We start from the raw sequence: 23,922 nt of genomic DNA, 5'->3' as shown, positions 1-23,922 counted from the left end.
TGCTCGCTGTCCTCACACAAACATCCTGCCTGTCACACTGAGCTGATCATCCTGTAATGGCTGCTACTGCTTATTGTTCACATCCTGCTTTGTCTTCAGCGCCATTTTGACTCCGCGGGAGGAGGAGCAGCTTTGCAATCACGCACACACTAATGGCAGACACACTCATGGTTAACTTCACATTCACATTTTAATAAAAGGACGCCAATCAGGGATTAACTTCCATGTTTACATACTACAGCAGCAGGTGAGCCTTGCTATTCTTCCACTCACTGTCAGTAAAAAAGGCTACATTGTTTTTTAGCACTGCTGTTGTTGCTACTTTGTAATAATAGCTGCTGCTGGTGGTGGTGGTGATGGTGGAGGAGGGCCACGCTGTGCTAACCCTTAGCTTGTACTCAGAGAGCTAGCCGTGCTGAGCTAACACCTGATGAAGGCAAGGAGCTCCGGAAAATGTGTTATTTTGCTCCCATTTATCAAGGTTATCTCCATGTAAACACACTAGCTATACATAGTTTCCTAGGCTATAGTCTTTAAGTTGGAAAAACTAAACAAGCATTTTAGGAATTTTAACAGGTCAATTATTTAATCCTTATCTAATAAAAAATAAATAAATTGAAACTGGAATTGAAATGAGAAATTTGAAAAGTGTATTGGATTCAATTGCTTTGGAGGTGGTTATAATGTATAAAGTATCCGTGCAAAAAACACAGCATGTATATAGGCTTTATATATAAAAATACAAATAATTAAAAATAGTTGTAATAAATAAACAAGTAAAAAATTGTGTTGTAAAAAATTAATTTTGTAGGTTGCTGGTCTAAAAACGTTCTAACCTATTTAGTGTTGTCAAATAAATTAATCCATACTATGTGTTAGGGTTACACACGTAAATGTGCTAATTTATAAATTCAGAGACTATAAAAAAAAACATGGGGCACAGTATAAATGTTTGTGTTTTTATTATTATTGTTATTCCACTATGAAAATATATGTACAATAAATAATTTGGATTTTCACTATTAAAGAATCTCAATAAATAAACTAGTGTTTAAACCTCCGGTCATCAGCAGGGCTTCCCTCTCTCTGCGTCGTGCCGTTCAAAGAGAGAATTCATTCATTCATTGTCCCATTTGGATTTTGTCAAAACGGTCCAGATATCTGCGCCTACAGACTCCGTGAACAGTTCCTGAGAAGCTTTTAAGAATCCATGAAGCTGCACCAGGATGAACTAGAGGAAACAAATCCACAAACTCATAAGGATTGATTTACACCCCCCCCCCCCCAAAAAAAAGAAGAAATAAATAAATAATAATAAAAAAAAAAATTCCAAACCGAGAAAGTGAAGTACAAAAAATACATCCACATATTGTCATATTTTCAAAGGAGGGGAAAAAAAAATCCTTTCGATGTTTTAAAGTGAAAAATTAATTGGATTTCTTTGAAACTATGATGCCCTCCAAAAAAGCAAGAAGAATATGTAAAAAAAAAAACATATTTTAATGGAGAAAGGTTTCAGGAATGTTGCCGAAAAGCTTTAATATTCTTTTATTTCTGTTAAATAAATAAGTGTTGTGTCCTCTGCTGGATTTCTCATTAACGCAGGCCCCTCTGCCCACTGCCCCACTCGCTTTTATTTGACCCTACTTTCAATTTGTGTCGAGGTCTCAGAAGTTGAGGTGCTGCAGGTCTATGGTGCACAGTGTGCTTGTGAACAGATCGAAGTCCTCTTCTGAGAAATCCACAGGGCTGTCCAGGGTGCTCTGCAGGCTGGGTGACAGGCAGGGGTCCCCGGCGAAGAAGGTGAGGTCGGGTAGGGTGGACGATGAAGATACGGCAGAAGGAGCAGATGAAGCTGTGGGTGTAATTGAGGAGTCCTGCTGCTCGGGAGCTGCTGTTAATCCAGGCACGGATTCGCTCAGCTGCATCAGGCCCGGGTTGTCAGCAGAGTTGGTGACCGCCAACGCCGGCGGAGAGTGACGAGCCGTCGCAGAGTCAGAGCACCCCGATGCCGTAAACAGCGGTGGCTGCTCGGGGATACTCAAACGGTCTCCCTCCTCTGGTGTGGGCTGTGCATTGTCCCCGCTGTCATTAGCGTAGGCGGCCGAAGATGGATTGCCGCCTCCCGGCTCTCCCTCCGAGGCAGTCTCCCCTGTGCCAGATGCTTCCAGAGGCTGGCTTGAATACGGGGAGGAGGCGTCAGCGCCTTCGAGCGGCTCAAAGCCTCCCGTGTCGCTGGATTCATGGCTTCCTCCGCTCCCGTGCGTGTTTTGCCGCTTATGTTTCATCCGCCGGTTTTGGAACCAAACTTTCACCTGCCGTTCGGTTAGATCCAACAGGGCGGCAATCTCTACTCTCCTGGGCCGGCACAGGTACTTGTTGAAGTGGAACTCTTTCTCCAGCTCCAGCAGCTGCGTGTTGGTGTAGGCGGTGCGCAGCCGGCGGGAGCCTGCTCCTCCAGCGTCTAGGCCCGCCTGACTCGGGTCTGGACAGGAACAAAGACAATAAATGAAACCCCATATATATATTTATTTATTTTTCCTGCAAGAAATACGCTACTTCGTCGCCGAGCTCACCTTGGCTCCTCGCCTGTAATAAAAAAAGAACTAATACTAATATTTTAAAAAATATACCTTCCACTTATAGTAGCAACCGTCACTCAGAAGAGTGAAAGATAACTATGTCATCAATGAAAGTGTGCTTCTGTGTCTTGTAAATCAGCGAGGGCTATGAGATTCTGCATTCTGTGATCAGAGAGGAACACGAATAAATCACGGAGCTAGAAGGAAATGCGTGTGGAAATGTGGGAATTTTTTTTAGACGAATGTGGCGGTATTTGTCAGAAACACAACTGAAAGCTCGATTTGATTTTTTCGTACTTCAGAAAAGAAGGCAGAAAATTTGCCGAGAAATTCCCATTAAAATTGATACGAGGTAGATTTCTAAATGTGTGGGGATAAGAATGGAAAACTGGAATTTCTTTCTTTCATTATTTCATCGATTTGTTTGTTTGCTTACTTATTTATTTGCAAAATTATTTATTTATTTTGAAAAATGCATTGACTGTTAGAGAGTTCAGTGTGAGAGATAGAAATAACCTGAATCCCACAAAATCAGATAGTGTGCAGTGCGTTTCCTGTGGGGACGAAACCTACACCCCCCACCACCACCTCCACACCCAAACGTATTTTGTCCTTATCTCGCCATTATTTTTTCCCACCTCCATCCAACATGGCGACCTTCTCATTTGTGTTATGAATCTATAATAACATGACCATGCTGCTACTGCACATCGTCCAAGAAGGTTGAAAGCGATATATGCTATAGCAAATATGTAAGCGATGAACATGAAATTTAAAAAAAAAGAAGAGAAATAAAAAAACTCCCGTGTGTGTTTTTACGCAAGACAAATAATTATACATGGAATTAATACATTTTCGATTCTCGAAAGTTCTGAAATTATTTAGTGCCTATGTAAAAGATCTGCCCTCAGTATGGCTGGCGTGCACGTATTGATCCGCACTGACAAGGATTATCTGTAAGACGTTAATGGGTTGTTTAATGCATGATGAAAGAGTGTGCAAAGCACTGCAGCATAATGCAGTGGTCTAGATATGGCTTCCCTGTTGACACAGCGCTGCACAAAACACACACAAACACACACGGAGGAGGGAAAAGACAATGTCATTCAAGTATATCCACGCAGGGTGTAATAACTGTTGGAAATGTGATGCGAGTAAAAAAAGAACAGAACATGCTGCACACTCTCTTACTCACTACCACACACATGCATGCAGCTATACACGCTGTTACCCGGCATCCCACCATACCGACCTGTGGGTGACTCGATGCCCGCCGAAGCGTACCCAGAGGCAGTTGACGACGGGGAGGATGAGGCGGGGGGGATGATGGATCCGGTACCGCTGGAGTTGCTCCCTGGCTTGGGGCACTTCTTGTATGATTTCTTCTCCTTCATCCAGGGGAACTCGTGGGCAATCGGGCCGGTCGGGGTGACCGTGGCCGGGGCGGGGGCCTGGCCGGTCGTGTATGGCTGCTGGGCGGCTCCGTGATGCGTCTGGAGGCCATTAGTGGCGGAGGCTCTCCGGTTCTGCTGGCTTCTCGCAGCTGGTCTCGGCTGGCTGGCTGTGCAGGGGCTGAAGCTGGGGATGGTGTGCTCAAAGGGAGGCGGAATTACTGTCGACTCCTTGATTGATGAAGTTTGAAATGACTCCAGGACGGCGGGGAAGGACGTCAGGCACTCTGCTAGGGACGGCTGGCTGTTTATGAAACCGATCTCCCTCTCAAATTCAAAATTCATAGCTCTCTCAAACGGGCTTTTACCCCGAAACGGCGATACCCTCCGAACAGCCCCTTCCCCAAAAATAAAAACAGAAGAAACAACAACAAAAACACATACACGCACGCACCCTTGCACACGCACGCAACACACTATGGCTTCACAAAAAAATCAACTGAAAAAAAACGCACGAACATGTAGGTTCCCGACCGCAATGGCGTAAACACCGTGGCTATATAATAATTGTGTATATTGGTGATATTACTAGCGTGTGGGGACCTGGGTAGTCTAAACTGAAGAACTATGGGGCGAAATTGCAGCCAGTTCCTGGCCACGTGATCCGAATCAGCCAATCCTGGACCCAGGCCAGGCGGCTGTGATGGCTGTGGGAAGCAGCATTATTATTTTTTTTCCATCAAATGTCGTGTCAGGATACTACTTCGCAGGGTAGCTGCCATTGTTGTATTTTAACAGGGCGTGAAAAAAAGCCCCGATACGGTGGCCATTCGCCATGTGCGCAGTGTGGGCGACTGGCCGGCGCATCCAGGCCCGGTGATGCTGCACAAACAATAGAGCATCCTCTTCTTGAGCATGTTGTCCCCGTCTTCTGGGTGATGTGGTGACGGTTAGGTGTATGGAGCCGGCCAGCACCGTCTACAATATGTCTCCTGTTTACAACGCGCTGCTCATTAATCTTAGAAGGTGTGACAGAGGGTGGAAATGTCACGCTTAGAACATTCTGAGAGTTTTTTAGATGGCGCAGAAGCGCACGAAGAGTGGACGATGAAGATTTGTGCTCAGCGGTAGTGCAGAGGGAACAGTTTACAAGAGCATAGCTTAGATTTGAGGACAGACAGTGAGGGGAGCCTACTGATGTGTAAGTGTGCGATTTTTATATCTAATAGATATCACATTTACGTAGTGGTGTGTATGAGAGGGGAGGAAACTTTAAACAAGGTCTAAATATAATCTTACCCTAAAATAACCTTTTCAGAGAGGCTCCAAAATTCTTCTTGCAAGATACCACGGTTCCTCTCCCACCCTCTCTCCACGGTGTTAAAATGTTCGCCGTGTTTACGCAGAGGGAGAGGGAGAGTTCACAGCGAGGTCGCTTCACCCAGCTGGGGAAAAAGGAGAGAACGCTACTCTACTTCTTATGATAAAAAGAATACAGCAGCAGTATAAATGGTAACTGTAAGTGAGAGTGGCCTTTAGACTCAACAGGACGCACATGTAGATTTTGCGAGAGATCAAGAAGCGGTCATTTGTTTAGCTGGGAATATTTTGGGGAGGGCCCGAATAGCCCCGAGTGGAAGAAAACGAAGTGCGGTGATCAATCTTTCTCTCGCTGCAAAGAGTCTGACAGCAGCCTCTCTCTCTCTCCCTAAATAACAAGGAAAAATCCACCCTCACTCTTTCTCTTCCTTTCGGGGCTCGATTCGACGTATTATGGATATGACTGAAATAAAAGACTGAAAAGTTCTTAGCTCCCCCCCGCCCCGTTTCTTTCCAAGTCGCTTTGCCTCACCCCCAGGCTCTAAGAAAGAGAAAAAGGCAGCAAAAAGGCAGAAATGTGTGTGGGAGGAAACGCCATTGAGCGCAGGCAGTGAGTAGGCCGAGGCTGTATGGGCACGGAAAACACAAGCCCACAAGGCAGACACAAGTTGCTGAGCGAGCAGCGTTCATTCTCTCTCTTTTTTAATTTAATTATTTTTTAATAATATATATGAATGCATATTTTTAAAATTTTGATAAAGAATTGGGAGTTTATATGAAGATTTTGTGGCGAGCAGAAAACGTTTTTCCACATGCCAGTAAAGACCTGAAGAGCGTGGATTGGTCGACTGAAGCTGGGAACGTGTAATTTCTATTTTATTTTATTTTATTTTATTTTATTTTAATAACGCTTTTGGCAATCGGTTATTTGATTATTATTATCAATTGATTATTACGAAAATACATTTTTAGTTAATCCACTGACAATATTAACATTTTATTTGTTTATCTCAAATACAGTTTTTCATTAATATTATTTGAGATTTTGATTGGCCTAAAGCCCAATTTCTGGTTAAACATGTAACGTGAGAAAAGACTCGGTAACTTCAAATTTTTCATAGTTCACTAATGACCAGGTTGTTGTACTTTTCCTTCTTTTAATACTACCAATACTACAGTAAACACACTTCTAATTCAATCATGACCGTACAAATACTATGTGCAGAATAGCATTTCTGTAGTCAAATAGTTCAATACTGGATGATAACACGATGACGGCTTTGTCACATCTTCTGTCTAACAAAACACATTAAAATCAAAAGATTCTAAGTGGAGAAATGTGCGTGTTTACGTAGCTGTGAGTGTGCTACACTAATAGCTGGACGATTTTCAGTAGTGCCTGCGCTGCTAAAGCGGATCCGAGCTCTCCGTCTGTTTTTATGAGGCAATAAATTAGATCCAATCTCTGCTTATAGGTGTTTTTATTGTCTGTTAGTCCAACGGAGATGTAAAGGGAAGTGCGGCCATTATTTATGGGAGTCTGATTTATGTCTCAAGTTTTATGAGGCTCTCAGCCCTCCAAGCACGCGGGTGCGAGAGGGAAAGAGAGAGAGAGAGAGAGAGAGAGAGAGAGAGAGAGAAGAGGGGTGGGGGTCGATCACGTGATAGAGCCGAGGCGCAGTCCTCGGGGCTTTTTTAGTCATAAACACACAGCTGACACATAGCTGAGCTGCATGCAAGATGAGAAATCTTCAAAGAGGAAAGCATTAGCCACAAATGCCTAAGAGAGGATTTGTTGAAAATATTGAAATTGCTCTATGGGTATACATAGCTTGCACAACTCCAGCAACCTCCTAGTCAGCTTCATTGTTCCTATAGCTGTTGTTTGGAGTTTTCACTCACTGGATTTCAGTATTTTTGCACACTAGCCAGTATTTTCTGTTGACTGATTAACATCCTGAGGTGTCAGAGCGCTTATCTGTCTTTTGATTTAAAGCTGGGGGCATTAAATTAGCATCAGAAGATTTCTTCGTCACCTTGGAAAAGTGGTAAGAACAACACTAAATAAATAAGAATATGCATACATACATAAAAGGAATGGAAAATTCTTAGTATTGGTACTGCGTCAAGCCAAATTGTTACTTAATTTGGATAAACACTGATACCTAAGGAGAGCTGCAGTGAAGCAAAATAAATCAAATTGTTTGGCCTGGCTACTGAATGCCTTCCTGCTATAAAGTGATCTTCATCATTGCAGTAATGACTGGATTCAGCACACCAAAACTGAATGTTTTCTTCACCACTAGTGACAATAATCACTGCTGAACACGTGTCAAAAGCCAAACTGCCAGAGGACAGCTAACTGATCATGACACCAAAATGCATCTGACTGAAGGGACTGGTGCTCATTCTTTTATTCAACTTTTTGAGCCCGCAGAAAAAAACAGCTGCCAGAAGAAAACAAAAACTCAAAACACATTAGTACAGTATCTGGTGCTTATTTTTCAGGTTTTGTAGGAAAAGGTTTTGTACTTTAATATTAATCCCAACCTTAAGACCACCTGATATTAGCAAAAAGGATGGCTGCTGCTGCTATCCCAGCAATTAATACCAGACAGCAACTAAATAGCAGAGTAATAGGTGGTGATTTATACATTTCCTATTCTTACAGTGGTATCAGATAATAAAGCCCTTCTTCTCTCTAGTTTGTACAGCAAAGCGAAGCAGCGAGAAGGTTTTCTGAAAGCTAAAGGTCTTTTCTTTTTTGGACAATTCTGTAAGTTTTCTGACTGTGATGCTTTATCCTCAGACACCGACCCAGTATTCACTACTGGCACCAGAGTCAGGTCATCTCTGAATCAGAGACAAGCTGTTTGAACTAAGTCACGGCCACACCTAATCTGTGGTTTATGAGCAGCATTTGTTTCTATATTATATCTACATTATATATATTCTATACTATACTAACTATCTAACAAATTTGACAGTCAAATTTTCAATCTGATTTAACCTTTTGACACTATTATGCACTCTAGAGGCTTTTGAAACAAGTACCAAGTCCTATTATGAGTTTCTGAGTTCATGTTTTTACTTTCATCTTTAAAAGTATTTTTATGCATATTTATTTCACTTAAAAAAATGGTACTTTTTAGTACGGAATCTTACAGAATGCAGTGAAAGACTGATGGGATGGTGAATGTTTAACTTCTAATTCTTACTGATTGAGATTATAACTAATCCAACAAAAGTGCTGTTTAGACTGTGTGAAGATTTAGCTATTAAAAGGTCAGGACTGTTGCTCCAATCTTAGTAAAAACTGTTTGTTGTATGGAATGATACAAACACTCATATCACTGTCTCTTAACACATACAACACAAAGTGCCTTTAACCAACTAAAAAGTCTAGGCTAATCATAAATACATTTCTGAGTTCATCTTTTATAAAAGCACCTAAAACAACGATTGTATGAAGTGAATTAGAAAGCAAATTTACTTGGAATTTTACTTTTATTTGACACCTTTCCTAAATACTGCACATCTAGAAAAAAGCCAGTAAAATCCATTCCTCTTTTGTGTTGACATTTTTGAGGCACTGTGTTTGCGTTATCTAAGTAAAATAACAAGCATGTCTTTCACACATGTCAGTATCTATAAGATTTGTGTTTTAACTGCTTATTTGTGTGGTGGCTTTAAAGGTTTTAGTAGGTTGAAGAATTTTCAATCATACTGAATATGTTGTGATAATCAACATTCTACATATTTATATAATCATAGCAATTGTAACTTTATCTTAGCAACAAATCTCCTATTTGTAAATTTGATATTTCATATTAACCCAAGGAAATCCAGTATTCGTTTGACCATAATAATCTAAATAAGAGGAGCAGGATTCTCTGCTGATACCTTCACTGTGATAGTAGTATTCTGCTTGTTTTAACATTATCTGATCCTGACTTTTCAGTCTTTTTTTTTTTTTTTTACCAAAACAGCATGAATCAGGCTTTACACTCCTGTGATTCTTAAAACACTGAGGCTAGCTCTGAATAACATAACATTTTATTAAAGAATTGTTCAACATTCAACTCTCTCAACAGTGAAAGAAAAAGGATCTACAAAGGACAAAAGAAGAACTTGTTTTTTCTCCAAAAAGACTTGTTCTTTTTTCCATCTAATAGTTAGTCTATATTTTCCCACTATGCATGGGTGGTTCAACAATCCCCACACTTGCCTTTTCCCCTGTACAAGCCAGGACATTTATGTACAAGGGTCAGTATAGGAACATAAAAACTACTAATTTTCTTCTAAAATACAAGAACTAAAAAATGTAACTTTAGTACAATGGACAAGAAGAAACAATGTTTTTTTTTCTTTCATAACAGGTAAATACTAAAAAAGTACAGTATTTTTTCTCGATATAAATACATGAAGGATAAATAATAGTCATACAAAACAGAAAGTCTTTTTTTAAACTGGCTATAACAAATAAATATTTTATATGAATGTTCACTTGAACACACATTGGCAAAAGACGCTTTGATTGGAGGGCCTTTCGTCTTCAAAATAAGATTTCATTATTATTATTATTTTTTTTTTTTTTTTTTACCTTTAACCATCAAAATGTAAACTCTAAGTGCAACAATGATGCCCAGATGTGGCAAGCTTTTGTGTAAATCATGCACTTTTAAAAACAAAACCAGGGATTCACTTCCTAAACATCAGCAAGTTTAGAGAGAGTCGAGCGCACACTGCTTGTGTTTGTTCCACACTGCATAGGCTCTGTGTGCACTGTATGCACTCACTGATGGTTCAAGCAAATAAACCCAGTAGTTTTAAAAATGTGTTTTACACAGCAGCTCTGACTTCTGGGACATGCATTTCTTGTTCAAATATATACCCTGTATCCATGTTAAAAGTCAAGATATGTGAGAACAAAACAACACAGGAGAAAGTGTGGACTTTTATGCATCGGTGTCCTCTATTGTAAGTTAACTCTTCCAAAGTGATAAAGAGAGAGAAAGAGAGAGCGAGAAAGAGAGAGACAGCAATGATATACCTCAACATAAATAAATAATATTCTCTGCTCTTTCGCATTTACCCTGTGTCAATAATGTGCTAAAATAAGGAATTTTAAATGTTTCTTCCATGTCCTCTCGTGTGTTTGTTTGAAGGTGTCAACAGCTGGCGTACCCTGGCTATGGAGGTGTGTTGATGAAACATTGCTAGCTTAGCACTGCTGTGTGTGCATGAAGGTGTGATTAGCTAAAGTAGCTTAGCACAGATGTGTGTCGATGAGTACTTTAGCAATTGAGCTCATAGCTTCTTAAACCCTGTTCGAGCGATAGGTAGGCTGTCCGTGTGATGGATGTGTGTGTATGTGGTTGGGAAAGGGGGTGGAGGTGGTGGTGGTGGTGGTGGTGGGGGGGGGGGGGGGTAGTCTGGGGAACTGTGGGAGGTTTTGCCTCCTTCTGAACCCATGTGCTGCTGCCATAGACAAGAGACAGTGGGTTAGTAAAGACTGGGTCTGAGATGGTTATACAGCAGGAGCCAGAAAGGGACAGTGACCGTCGAGTGGTTTTTGCAGGAGAAGATGTGTTCTGCCAGCTCCAGCTATATATTTCTGCTCTCCATTTCACTCTGTCTCCTTCTTTTCTCTCTCTCGCAAGCTGGTATAGAGACAGAGTCCTCCACATAGCTCAACCTGGCTGACAACAACATGTGTTGTCTGGAGGGGAAGAGAACTCAGCACCATAAATCTAACCACCTTGTTAACTGGGCATTAAAATTTCAACCATTTCATTTAGAAGGGGGAGAGCTGCGTTCATATATGTGTCCTATTAAGTATCAAAGTACAATTTTAGACTAAATGCTACCTCCAAAAGAGTCCTTTTAATACACAGTAGCTAAACTACTCCAGAATTTGCTGTGCTCACGTGCCCAACATACACACACAATCACTCCTCACCCCACTTTCTACTTGAAAGGCTAAAAATAGAAACATAACTAAGTTCTCAGTTTTTTACAGTATCAGGAGACCTGTATAGTCTGGGAAAGCATTATATTAAATTATAAAATAAATTAGTTTTAATAATGTTGTACTTATTGCTAAGTGTCTTAAATTCAAAATTTTTAGGGTTTTTTTATGCTGTTTTGAACAAATCTTCCTGATTTTTTCTGTGCGAACATGGTGGTTTTCATTTCAGTCTCAATCTGACAAATGACTATACAACGGTGCTCAACGTGGATCCTGTCATACTAAACAGCTGCCAATGTATCTCTGCCATAAGACAAGCTCCTTGATATGCATTGTCTGCAGCAGCAAAGAGCAGCATGGGGACTGAATGTACACCTGACCTCTCCCTACAATACACCTCATTTCCCTGGGGCTGTGGAATACTGTGTAGATGGGTTCGTTTTTAAAATGACTATACCACTAAAGTAAAAGTTAAATGTTTAATCCAAATTCAAATATGATTCAATATGGTTTAAAATTTGTGTTACTTAAAGTTTGTGTTACATAAAGTTAGAGCAATAGACATTATACTAGTTAGTTTAATAAGTTTGAAAAATCTATTTTAAAAAAGAGTTTGCATTATAATACACTGCTGTTGTTTCCAGCATTGGATATGCAGATATGCCTTTCATCAAGTTATTTGACAATATGAAAGGTTTGGGTTCATCTGTGATACTCGATACTGCTGTCTTTTTAAAATTAAATTACCTGCCGTTTCAAGGTAGCACTGAAAGGTCTCGTCTTAATCAGATTTAGTGGAGCTCTTTATGAAGGCAGTGAAAACAGGGCGGTGGCAGAACACTACCCAACACTGGCTGTTCCCCTTTGTGACTTCAGAGCTCAGGACAAACCACTGGACGGCCCCTGTGAGTCTTCTTTTGCCTCTCATGCTATCCTGCTGCAGCACTAGTCTCCCTATGTGTAAGTCTGTTTGTGAGCCATGATTTGTTCGATGTGGTCTTCACTTTTTTGTATGTTGTCATTTTGTTCCAAACCTGCTACAGGTGAGTGAGCTTGGGTGCTTCCTGGATTCTGCCCTGAGTCGAGGTGTGGTGTGCCGACAGTTCGGTGTATGTCGGGTGTGTAGGTGGGTCACAGGGACCCGGGGGACCCCCTCCACCCACATGGTGCTGGTTGGCAGCTGACATGGGCCCTGCGCCATTGTAGTCCATGGTTTGGTGGTGGGGTGGGGTGGGGCCGAGGTGGTTAAGCCCATACATGGAAGGCCCTGAGCCAGGCATGGGTTCCACATAATTAGCACCCCCCACATAGACTGGACTGGCCTGTATATTGGTGGGTGTCCCATAGCCAGCACTATTAGCCTGCACTAGGCTATGGTGGGGATGGGGATCACCATAGTCTTGTTCTGGGGTGCCATACTTCTGCTGGGGGGGGCAGCCCTTCATGGGGACATTTGAATAGGCAGTGGACATGGAGTAAGACACTCCCTGGTGGGGCTTGCCAAAGGATGGTGGAGATGGCGCGTCATAGCCTGTGCTGCCTCCTCCACCTCCCCCTCCCATTGGGTGCATTGAATTGAGAAAGCTGGCAGAAGACTGCAAGGGCAGAGGAGGAGAGCCTGTTGGTGAGGGCCCTCCAGAGCTGGAACTCAGGCCCTTGTTCTTCTGGTCCTTCTTGTACTTCATGCGTCGGTTCTGGAACCAAATCTTGATCTGGCGTTCTGACAGGTTGAGCAGGTTGGCCATTTCCACGCGTCGTGGCCGGCACAGGTACCGGTTGAAATGGAACTCCTTCTCCAGCTCAACAAGCTGGGCACTGGTATATGCTGTTCGAGCCCTCTTAGATGATGCTGACGAGCCACCAGTTGGACTCTTCTCCCCGCTGCTGCCACTCTCAGCTCCTCCTGATGCTGACAAGAGAACAAAAAGTGAATGTGAGAAAACATGAGGGCATAGCCACCCACAGAAAAATACCTGGTTGACAGTGGAAGAAAGGCAAGAAACCAAGGATATTTAAAAAAGAATGTTGGCATCTTAAGAAGGTAAAAGCTGAGAGATCGAGAAAGGTAGAGAGAATATAACATAATCAGGCTGCATGCTGAAGGAAATTAAAAGCATTCAGGTTCTTAATAAAGCAGAGGGGGTGTCTAGCAGGCCGACTGAATCCCTTGATATTAGTTGTCAACACTTCATAACAGTGGCAGTTATTAAGCTGTGGAGGCCCCAGTGCTGGCCGAGAGAAGCTAAATTGCATCTTGGCTGGAAAGACAAACCCCCCACAGCAACACCAGCTGCAGCACAAGGACTCATGAGCAGGAACTGAGGTTGACCTGCACTCACTTCAATTTGCTTGCCAGGAAAAGTCAAACTTCTCATCTCATTTATGTCATTATAACAGTGAATTCTAATAGAAACAGAAAGTTGTTTAGAGAAAAGGGATTGAACACATGCATATTTGATAAAGACCTGTTTCCTATCATTTTCTCTCCCAGGAAGTACATTTGTGGATCCAGTGAAGTTCTGAGACAACTAGTGATGACAGTGAAATAGCTTGAGTCTAAAGTTATTTTCTTTAGCTCAGAATTTTCCATATGGCAATGAACTCCTGTGCTTTTAAAACTGTAGTACCTGATAGTTAAACTAAAACAGTAACACGGGATAATCCGATAGCTTCAACCTCTTTTTTTTCCTATCTTGAGTTTTTGATTATGTTATACAGTTGCTCAAAACAACATAACCTCTCTCATCCTTGTGTGCACGTGTGGCACAGCAGCCTCTGATATAAATGTTTGTATGTGCGTGCTAGCGGTGCATTCTCATTAGTAACAGCTGATACAGTACAGTTTAAGGAAACCTAGATCCAGTCATTCATTATGTTTTCTTTGTTATCGTATTTCTATAAACAGAGATGGAAAGATGAGAGCAGTAACTAGTCTGGAGCAGTGACACTCTCTAAATGATTGTTTGAAATTTTCATTGATAAACAGTCTAATCTCTTTTCAGTTTTTTGTCTGGTCAGCTGAAATGTTTTTGAATATGATTATCACACTCATATTCATTTTTTCTGAATGATAACCACCAAATGAAATAACATATCTGTCTGCCTCAATGACTGTGTTCTTTTCCCGTTATCAGACATGCTGATGGTATTCAAATTTATCATCCAGATGCTAATATCTTCCATTTCAAATGTCTGTTCATCATTCTCTCACCCTCTCCTTGAAAATCTATTTATCTGTTATCATACATGACATTTAAATTCTTCCTGTTAATATCTTTCTACTTAAAGTGGCTTTTCAATGAGCAACAAAAATGAGGAGAAGGAAGAAAGGCGAGCAATCGGAAAGCAAATCATTTTCATGGAGTGATGAAAGGAGAAAGAAGTGCAGGATAGGGAGGAGGAGGTGGAAGAATGAAGAGAGGTATAAGCTACTGGTTGCAGGTTTGTGGCAGCATGTTGATAGACTATATTTTTACCTTAGTGATGTCTTTAGAGAAGTTTTTAGTCTTACTTGATAAGAAAGTCATCTCAAGATAGCCTGCCAACAAGGTTTATGTAACTCGCTTAACTATTATTCTTTTCCTAAGATTTGACACTAATTCCCAGTAAAACCAGGTATTTGTCATCTCTGAATGTCTGCAAAATTTTCCAGTTCAGTCAAATATGAATAAATATATCTTTTGTTATTCTTGTAATTCTATCTATCAATTTCGAAACTGTCAAATATTTAATCTAGTTATTAGAAAATACTTTCTCTGTATTTATGTACAAATTTTGTAGAGTTAGATAATAAAAATAATTCATTTGGTCTAAAAAATGTCTTGGCTGCCAAGGTGATACATTCTCTCTGTTGAAAGAGTGTAAAGATGTATTGCAGGAATTAAATATATTTCATATAATTACATATAGTTTCAAAGTCTCAAAACATAATGTTTACAATTTATGCCGATGTACCTGAACAAACAGATTGCTTTTTCATGACTGCTTCACATTTTGTCATTGAAATTTGACTAGCCTAACAACTCCATCCCTGACAGGTTCCAGGAGATCAATGCAAATTCCAACTGTTGTTCATCAAGAAGTAGTTCCAGGATATGACTGTAAAACTGCACAATGTTGTTTTTACCTGTCTGCTATTCAAAACAAAGCAAAATACAACCTTTTTCTTTCCTGACTTTTAAAGGTATAGTTGCTCTTAACAGAACCACGCCAGCTGTTTCTTCCTGCTTCAAGTCTTTATTTTAACTACGGGCTAAGTCTAATTCATCACTGGTGTTGACCGTAACCCTATAGCATGCAAACATTTCATTTTTGACACATCACAGAACATGGATTTTCTGCTGCTAATAGAAGTAAATGGGTTTTCCTCCCTTTTCATGTATTTTACTGAACACTTCTTTTAGTTTTCAATATTGGCCAGACAGTTTTACATTAGACCTTTAGCGTCTTTTACTAATGGAAACAAACTAAAGCTGGAGCTTACGTAACCATTCTGTTAGTGAACTGGTCACTGAAAATACTCAGAGATCAATGGCTTTAGTAAACTCCACTTACCAGCTACACTATTAACTACCAAAATTAACTAGAACTACAATAAACTCAGTCACCAGATACAGAGAGAGAACAGAACAGGCGGCTACTAGTCCCTGTCTCAGCTAGTGCCTGTGGGAACCTGGCTTGCCATAAAAGCCTAAGAAACCTTGTAAATTCTCTGGGGATCTGATGCTGGAAAGAGGATGTTGATAAGAGAGGTGAGGAAAGAGGGATGTGGGATAATAGGAACAAAGATGCTAATGAGGAAGGAAAATGAAAGAGGAAAGGAAGGACTGGGGGAGCCAGGGAAAGCAATAATGAGAGATACAAAGAGGTAGGCTGTGCTGTAACTGTGGGGGAAATCAAAGCAAAGACAGAAAGACCGACAGAGACAGGTGTATTGGAACACACCATTGCCAGAGTTGTTGCTGGGTGAACAGTTTTTCTGCTTAGTCGTCTGACGACACTCTTTCATCCAGGGAAAAATCTGCTTGGCCAGGGTTGGGTTGGGCGGCAGTGAAGAGGATGAAGACGATGTGGAAGATGATGTAGAGGAGGAAGAAGTAGATGACTTATTGGTGCCTGATTTAGAGAGTGAGGAGGACCCAGTACTGCCACCTGGCTGCTGAGCCCCAGTATTACCGTTGCTGGGGTTGGGGGGAAGTGGAGGGGACACTTGGGAGCCAGGGTGGTGCTCAGGTGGCAGACTGGGCCGCATGCAGCTGCCATTCAACTCCTTGGTCTTGGCTAGCTGCTGCTGCTGGTGGCCACCATTACTGCCCAGTGACTGTAAAGAGCAGGCAGAGCGCTGGTATGAATCCACATCCAGATGGGTAGCCGACTGGAAGATCGGCTGGTGGTGAGACGCTGGGACCGGGGCATCATAGCCCCCGAAGCCATTGGCGGCTGCTCCTGCTCCCACTGCTGCCCCCTGCACTGGGTAGGATGAGTAGCCACCAAAAAGTGTTGAGGAGTTGTCGTAGTATGTTGTTTTCTGCATCTCTGTGAGAAGTGGCGGCGTCTTCTTGTGCTCCGGTCCTTATTGAGAGCCACTGCCGGAAGACCATTTGGTACCGGGGGTCACGTGACGGTGTCTCTCCAACGGTCCCCTGCAACCTGACCTAAAAGGTTAGGAAGAGACAGAAAGAAAGAAATGAGAAAGATAAATCCATCTTCCTTGAATGAAAGGCACCATGACGTGAATAGAAACCACTGCTTTTCTTTCCACAGCCCCCATCCCCCTCCCTTTGGAGGCCAGTGCACAGCCTGCAGACGCTCTTCTGATCTCATTGCACAGCCTTTCTTGTACAAATGCACACACACACACACACACACACACACACACACACACACACACACACACACACACACACACACACACACACACACTGCTGGGTGGGTCAGTTATTTAATGTTGCAATTTCTGTTTAAATTGTAATTAACTGCAGTTTTTATTACTGCTATAGTTTGTTATTATCAATAACAGCCATTAATCTGTAGTTGTAGATTAATGGCTTTTATTTTTTTTTATGATTTTAACCAATTATTTTCTGTTTTTATGCAACGAAAATTACGCAATTTACTTAGATTTGTTTTTAAACAGAATAAATTAAAATCCATCATCATAAAATTTTAAGATATGTTGGTTCTTCTTCCATACATTCCAGAGATATTCGTTATTTTTGAAGTTTTCCTAATAAAGAATTACCATCAAAAGTGTGCTGTTATTCGGGCTGAAAACGACATTTTATGTGTAATGGCGGCAGTGGACACGGCCCATATCTATTTTCCTTTGTGACTGATGTAGGTAGTCTATTTCTGTCAACCTCTACTTTCCGCCTGTGATTTACTGTGTTCTCTCTGCTGTTACCTCACTTGTCTTCACTCACAGGAATCCAAGCGGAAAGGATTTTTGTTTCACCAGGGTTTTTTCCCCCATAAAAAAGAATCTATCTATCTATCTATCTATCTATCTATCTATCTATCTATCTATCTATCTATCTATCTATCTATCTATCTATCTATCTATCTATCTATCTATCTATCTATCTATCTATCTATCTATCTATCTATCTATCTTAAACGGAGAAAAAAGTAACAAATATTACTGATGACGAAAAGTATTTAAAAGGTGAAGTATAGGTTAGAACTCGGATCTCAGTATACAAGTAATGTTTTATGTATTTACTGATTTATTGATTGATTTATCGTGAGGTAAACAGTAAATGGAAACATATTATAAAATGTAATTGCGCTCAACAATATACGATTTATATTGTTTTTTGCAAAAAAAAAAAAAAAAAAGACAAGACAAGAAAGAAAGGAGGCTCCCGGCAGAAATTTCACTAGTCAACAACCCATGAGGGTTAAGCTGTCAGAATGCTCAATCACGGCGCCTTTAGTTAAAAAGAGAGAAAGAGAGAAAAAAGGAAAGGAAAAACAGCAGGGTTAGCCTCCACACACTGTATCTTGCGCTCACCGCTGGTGTGGGCCTGTGGCCGTAAAAGGCCGGCTTGACAGACACGAGAGAACACCTGGCATTCGTTGCTTCTGTGGAGATAAACTGTCTGACGCAGAAAAGAGGAGATGAAGCAGCTCTTCCATTACACACAAGCTGAGCAGCGCTAGCACTAGCTACATCTAAAACTAGGCCTACTGGGGCTTTCCAAGTTAACCCTACCAGTATTTTAGCCTGGCTCCCGGCTCCATATTGCAACAACGGCTCACTATTATTAGCCATCTCTTTTATTTCGCTCTAATGTCGAAGATATTTTTGTATTAGTCCTGCTATAGTGGATCTCGTTTAGGAGAAATGTATAGAAAAAAATAAGGTTAAAAAAAAAAAAAAACAAAAAGAAAAGAATTTGCTGAAGCACGTGCGAAGGTAAGACGATACATTAGAATGACAGATACCAGGCCCGAGCTTCATGAAAGCTGCACCGAAAATAGGATTGTGTGTATCGAAGTCTACTTCATATAGCCTACTGATGGTTCTGCACACGGTATATATAAAGAACAGGCCTGAATGATATACCGCCAACATAACTTAAGATACTAGAAGAAGGAATTGGAGATAGTAATGCTATCAGCGTGATAACAACAAAAACCATCAAATTTGTTTTATTGATATCTGTCTTCTACCAGTAACACCAAGAAATCGCAGTTCAGTCACCAATAACTTTATAGATTGGTAAAATTGTGCTAAAATAATATAATTCACTTTTCAACTATTTTAAAATGTGTTCCCATTTTTTTCTCAAAATCAAATAGTCCAGCCTTTCTCCGGCTCTCAGCACGTCACACATGTCACCCATTTATCTTTCTAGTAGACAACCTGGAATCCTAATTATTTACTCTAAGGAATAGTCCCAACGACAGAGGGAGAAAGATGGAGGCGGGTGGGGGGGAGTGGGGGGGCATGGCAGTGAGTGTAGGAGGAATATGTTATTAAATCATATCGCTGTTTCGCCATTAAACGGGACACGTAATGTCTCTGCCCCTGGCTTGTAGTGCTACAGCTTAATACAATCACCAACTTTGCTAGACGCCTGCCTGAATAATCCACTTACACTGACAGAGAAACAGCCACCCAAACAAAAACAACACAGAGAGGGAGATAGAGAGGGGGAGAGGGAAGAGAAGTGGTGTGGGGGGGTAGAGAGGAGGCGGGTCGGCCTTGGTGTCCAGTGTCTGTGTTTTATCCTGGGATATAAAATTACAAATGGCGTCTGCCATGAAGAGCTATGTAGACAGTGAGACAGAGAGAATGCATTAACTTGGACAATCCACGTATTCTTTATCCCATTAACAGAGAGAGAGAGAGAGAGAGAGAGAGAGAGAGAGAGAGAGAGAGAGAGAGAGAGAGAGAGGCCAATTATACAGACTCTAAACGACAAACAATAAAGAATTGGCCATATCTGAGCTATTGTTGCTATGTTCACGGTCTCATTTTAGACTGAAATCGCTAAAGGCGCTAAATATTCATGTGTGATTAAAATTACACCATCAAAATATTTTAGGAATAATTAAAATGCATCCCATATACCCAAATGATAATAAAACAGGAGCCTGTGGAGGGACAAAAATTGAACGAGAAAAGTGCATCACCCATTACAGAAAAACAGCCGGCCATCGCTCCTAAATATAATTTAAGTGAGGAAGAGGCGTGGAAAGCGTAGTGGAAGAGATGAGGACGGAAAAAGCTGAACAGAAAAGGACAGAGATGGACGGTCGAAAGAAAAAGGGGGGTTGCTTGTGGCGGGTAGCTACGGCAGTTTAAAGCATTGTGAACTCTTCTTGAACCGGGATTGAAGTCATACAGGCCATAAATCACTGAGCCAGCCACTCCGCGTCCACAAACTGCACAGCGAGCAAACACACTATGTATTTCTGGCTTGTTGTTTGAGCTCGCGCTGGCCTGCTTGCCCGCCGATGATGTTCCTTACCTGCCTTAGCACCGGTGATCCCAGTCCAGTCCGGCACGGACCCAACAGCACCGCATCATAGATTAGTCCTCGCACGCGTTCAGTTGGTAATCAACAATAACAGATAATTAAATAACAAATCCGCTCGTTTGGTCGTCCGTTTTGCTCTCCTCTTCTTCTTCCTCCTCCTCCTCCTCCTCTCCTCTCTCCTCTCCGCAAACCCCGCTACTCCTCCGGTGCTGTCTCGAGACTAGCACGGCTGCTCGCGACCACCACTTCAACAACACCTCCTGAAGCCCCAGCAGCGGCAGACCGGGCTGCGCGAACAGGACACCTTGTGGCATGAACGACTGGCGGATGAGAGAGTCGGAGGGATCCAAGACTATCGGCGGGGGCTCAGTGTGCGGGAAGAATTAACAGACGGGCTCGGTGCAGGCTACAGGCAGGCTAGTTAGGGCATGAGCTGAACGAGCTTACCGGGGAGCATGCCTGCTACCCCCCGCCTCCCCCCATCCCCCCCACCCCACCCACCCTCCACCCCAGCGCCAGCGCTGCCTGCACCGCTTCTGGCTGATAACAATGGCCTCAAATTTCTTTCTCTTTTAGCCACTGTCCTTCACACGGCCGGCCAGTCATTCACACAGCCACAGAGGAGTATGTCCGCCACAAAATGTCACTTCATCTTATTTTAGGTAGTTTTCTATTCTTGTTTTTTATTTCCTTACGGCTCTTCTTCTCTAAGTCTCCCCGAGGCTCATTTTCCCCTGGTATTATTCCCGTCTGCCCCGGATCTGTGCTCCTTGCTTCGGTCTTAGGTAGGCTATAGGTGTGTGCCTTGCACACGGCTAGCAGCAGCACCAGTTTACAGCCTACAGTCTTCTTTGTGGTTGTGGTAGTAGCCTGGATATTCTCGTTATGATGGTGAAAATATGCCCCAGTATCAGAGACTCTCACAGGCCCTGTAACGAACGGAGTAACCAGATTGACGGCTGGACGAGATGATTCCCTCATCAAAAAGTCAACGTCACTCAAGAATTATGCTAATTGAGCTGGATCTAGCCATGCAAGCAGGCTAGACACATGTAGATTGTTTTTTCCACGTGTCACCATAACTTTAACTCTAATAAAGTCTTTGACTTTTTTGTGCTTTTCACTTCCTGTTATATTGGTTATACATAACCTAAAAGTTTATATTTTAACAAATTGAACTTTTTTGAGGGTATTGAGGCAATACTCTCAATAAACCTATATTTTAGAGGTTTGTATAGAAGTATTTTTTAGATGTTTTAAAAATCCCACTTAAAGGCTGTCTATATGCTACTATAGGCCACGTGGGCATTCTCTAACCAGGCCCAGGTTAACTAGTAAATGTCCAAAAAGTGTCACTAACGATGTGTATCATTATTAATCATAAATTATATTTTATGGTCTATAAAGTTAACCTGGTATTACATTTAGCTTTAATTATTTATTTTTGAAATTGTAGAGAGCATCTGTGTACTTTAAAGTCTATAGGAGGCAACAAGCAAAAAAAAAATCACGTGGTGAGGTCAACATATAAAACAAGACAGTCGCTCACAGTAAAAGGTTTATTAAAATTGCTGACCTCATCTGAAAATACTGCTTGGGACATATCATCGACAAATGCAAAGTTTATGGGGAAAATGCTTAAGCTCCTGGGCTAAGCTCCTGTAGTTTTCTCTTTCGGCAGGATGACTTTGCTATGTGTTTTTGTTTACATCAATCCGACTCTTTTAAAGTATGGATAAAATATTAGCATTCATTTAAATGTAAATTTCCTTCATCATAAATAGTTTTCAAGATTTTTTCAGAATTTCTTTTCAATATTTCTGCTGCTGCCTCGCCGCATAAACGTCACTTAAGACGTATGTAACGGAGGACAGAGTGAGAGGGACAAGACTAACATAGAAGGTGCACATTACGCTAACATTATAGCAAAAAAAGATTGTATGTGATCAATTTGGTTTTAAAGCTTCACTAACAGGGTTTTAAAGAAAGCATTTAAAGAGTCTTGCGTTTTGACTTGAAAGCACCGAGGTGGAAGATGAAGCAGCAGTGCAACAACACTTAAAGAAAGAAAACTGAAGTGGGCTTAAAAATAATAACCAACAGTGAAAAAAAACCTGAGAGAAAGAGAGGGGTGAAAGAGAGAGACCTAAATGGAAATGAAAATATGAGGGGTGTCCTATGATGTTGTCATTACGCCCCCTCACCCCCCACCCCCAACACACACACACACACACACACACACACACACACACACACACACACACACACACACACACACACACACACACACACACACACACACACATTCTCTTCTCTAACTCTCCCCCGCTCCCTCTATTTTTATTATTCAGGACGCTACTCCTGTCGTTTATGGCTACGTAAGATTTATGAGTTCTCTAGCACCCAGCAGTGTGTGTGTGTGTGTGTAAACAGCCCGACTTTAAAACAGATAGCATTCGCTGTGGGCAGCAGAAATGAGAGGATGAGCTCGGTGTAGGTGGAAGGTGGGAGCCTGAAATGTGTCCATCTGCAACTTTTCCTTTAAACCAGCCTTTGTGTGGACTGAAGGATCTGCTAACCAACCTCATTACACATTAACCAAAAAGCTAATCAGCTACTTTTTTGTCTTTCTTTTTTTTTTCCATGTGTGGGAGAGACGTGCATGTGGAGAAATAAGCAGAACGGATTACACCTATGCACTGACTTGCAAAAGCACGCCAGTGCTTGTGGAGGACGGCTGTTTTTCTCGGATGGAAGACGCGCATCGACTCTGCATGTTTCGGATTGAGTCACGGATATTGGGTTTCACAACTAAAACGCGGTGCCTTCCTGCGCCATGGAAATCTTCTTTCCTTTTTCCACTTTCTTTCTCCTTTGGGACTATAGATATGTAGGCCACTGAGGATGACACAGGAATTCCCTTTGATTCTGTTTTTCAAACGATTTGAGAAATGCCAATGTTAAAATATCGTGCACAAGTGCAGAATGATTTTTACAGGACTCCAACTGTGAACTATTTAATTCAGCCGCTGTCACTTTAATTGCTGTGTTATGTAAATATAGCTGTATTAATAGGCTATGAACAGTGGTAGCATTAATGCCATTACCGCAGTTACAACATGCAGTTTTAATAACTGTCTATCAAATGATGAACTGACCCTCCATGCTTCTGCCTATAACCCGCGGCCATCATACACTTCCTTTCACACCTCAGGATTATATTACATAAGCACGTGTCATTACACGATATTACATCACTCACACACGTACACGCGCGCACACCCGTAGAATTTCAACATTACAATCACTTTCAACTTCATAAATATTTTCCATATATATGTAACTGCATTTATGCTTAAAAGATATAAATTAAATTATAGAGAGAATACTTCTACTACGAATAGACAAATCAGTTCCTGTAGAAATAGTATACATTCTACACATCAATATAATATGCACAGGATATTGTTTTTTTCAACATATGCAGCGTCCTAATTGTCTAAAAATAAAGGAAAAACTACCCGTCATGCACCTTCCACGTTGCAAAATCGTCACTGTCTTCTCATCTTATAATTCTATTAGCGTGTACACAGCACCCATGCACAAACTTCAGACTTCGTTCTAATGCAGGCTGCATCATGACAAATAATGCCAAAAAAAGTCCGAACTTA

The 23,922-nt window shown here is 41.5% G+C and overlaps 2 protein-coding genes across 10 annotated transcripts in view; both read right to left on the bottom strand.

The window, feature by feature from the left end:
- Positions 1-956: 956 nt before the first annotated feature.
- Positions 957-6,198, bottom strand: hoxb2a (homeobox B2a). Its single transcript, XM_026165935.1, has 2 exons — positions 3,835-6,198; positions 957-2,485 (listed from the first exon to the last, which is right to left on the bottom strand). Exons 1-2 carry the CDS (start codon positions 4,316-4,318, stop codon positions 1,668-1,670), a joined length of 1,302 nt encoding a protein of 433 aa, XP_026021720.1. The 5' UTR covers positions 4,319-6,198; the 3' UTR covers positions 957-1,667.
- Positions 6,199-9,331: 3,133 nt separating this feature from the next.
- hoxb3a (homeobox B3a) overlaps positions 9,332-23,922 on the bottom strand; it is a 37,656-nt gene continuing 23,065 nt past the window's right edge. For 8 of the 9 annotated variants that reach the window (XM_026165918.1, XM_026165926.1, XM_026165921.1 and 5 more), the window contains 2 exons: positions 16,209-16,918; positions 9,332-13,173 (listed from right to left, as the gene is read on the bottom strand). In XM_026165918.1, the coding sequence (XP_026021703.1) occupies positions 12,302-13,173; positions 16,209-16,797 (1,461 nt within the window). In that variant the 5' untranslated portion in view covers positions 16,798-16,918 and the 3' untranslated portion in view covers positions 9,332-12,301. Of the gene's footprint in view, positions 13,174-16,208; positions 16,919-20,242; positions 20,720-23,922 lie in introns of those variants that run through there. The other variant, XM_026165925.1, reaches the window with a different exon arrangement.

This window comes from Astatotilapia calliptera, chromosome 4 (genome assembly GCF_900246225.1).
Source record: "Astatotilapia calliptera chromosome 4, fAstCal1.2, whole genome shotgun sequence".
Taxonomy (NCBI): domain Eukaryota; kingdom Metazoa; phylum Chordata; class Actinopteri; order Cichliformes; family Cichlidae; genus Astatotilapia; species Astatotilapia calliptera.
Note: the sequence above shows the minus strand (reverse complement) of the source record. Positions and strands in the feature narration are given on the sequence as shown.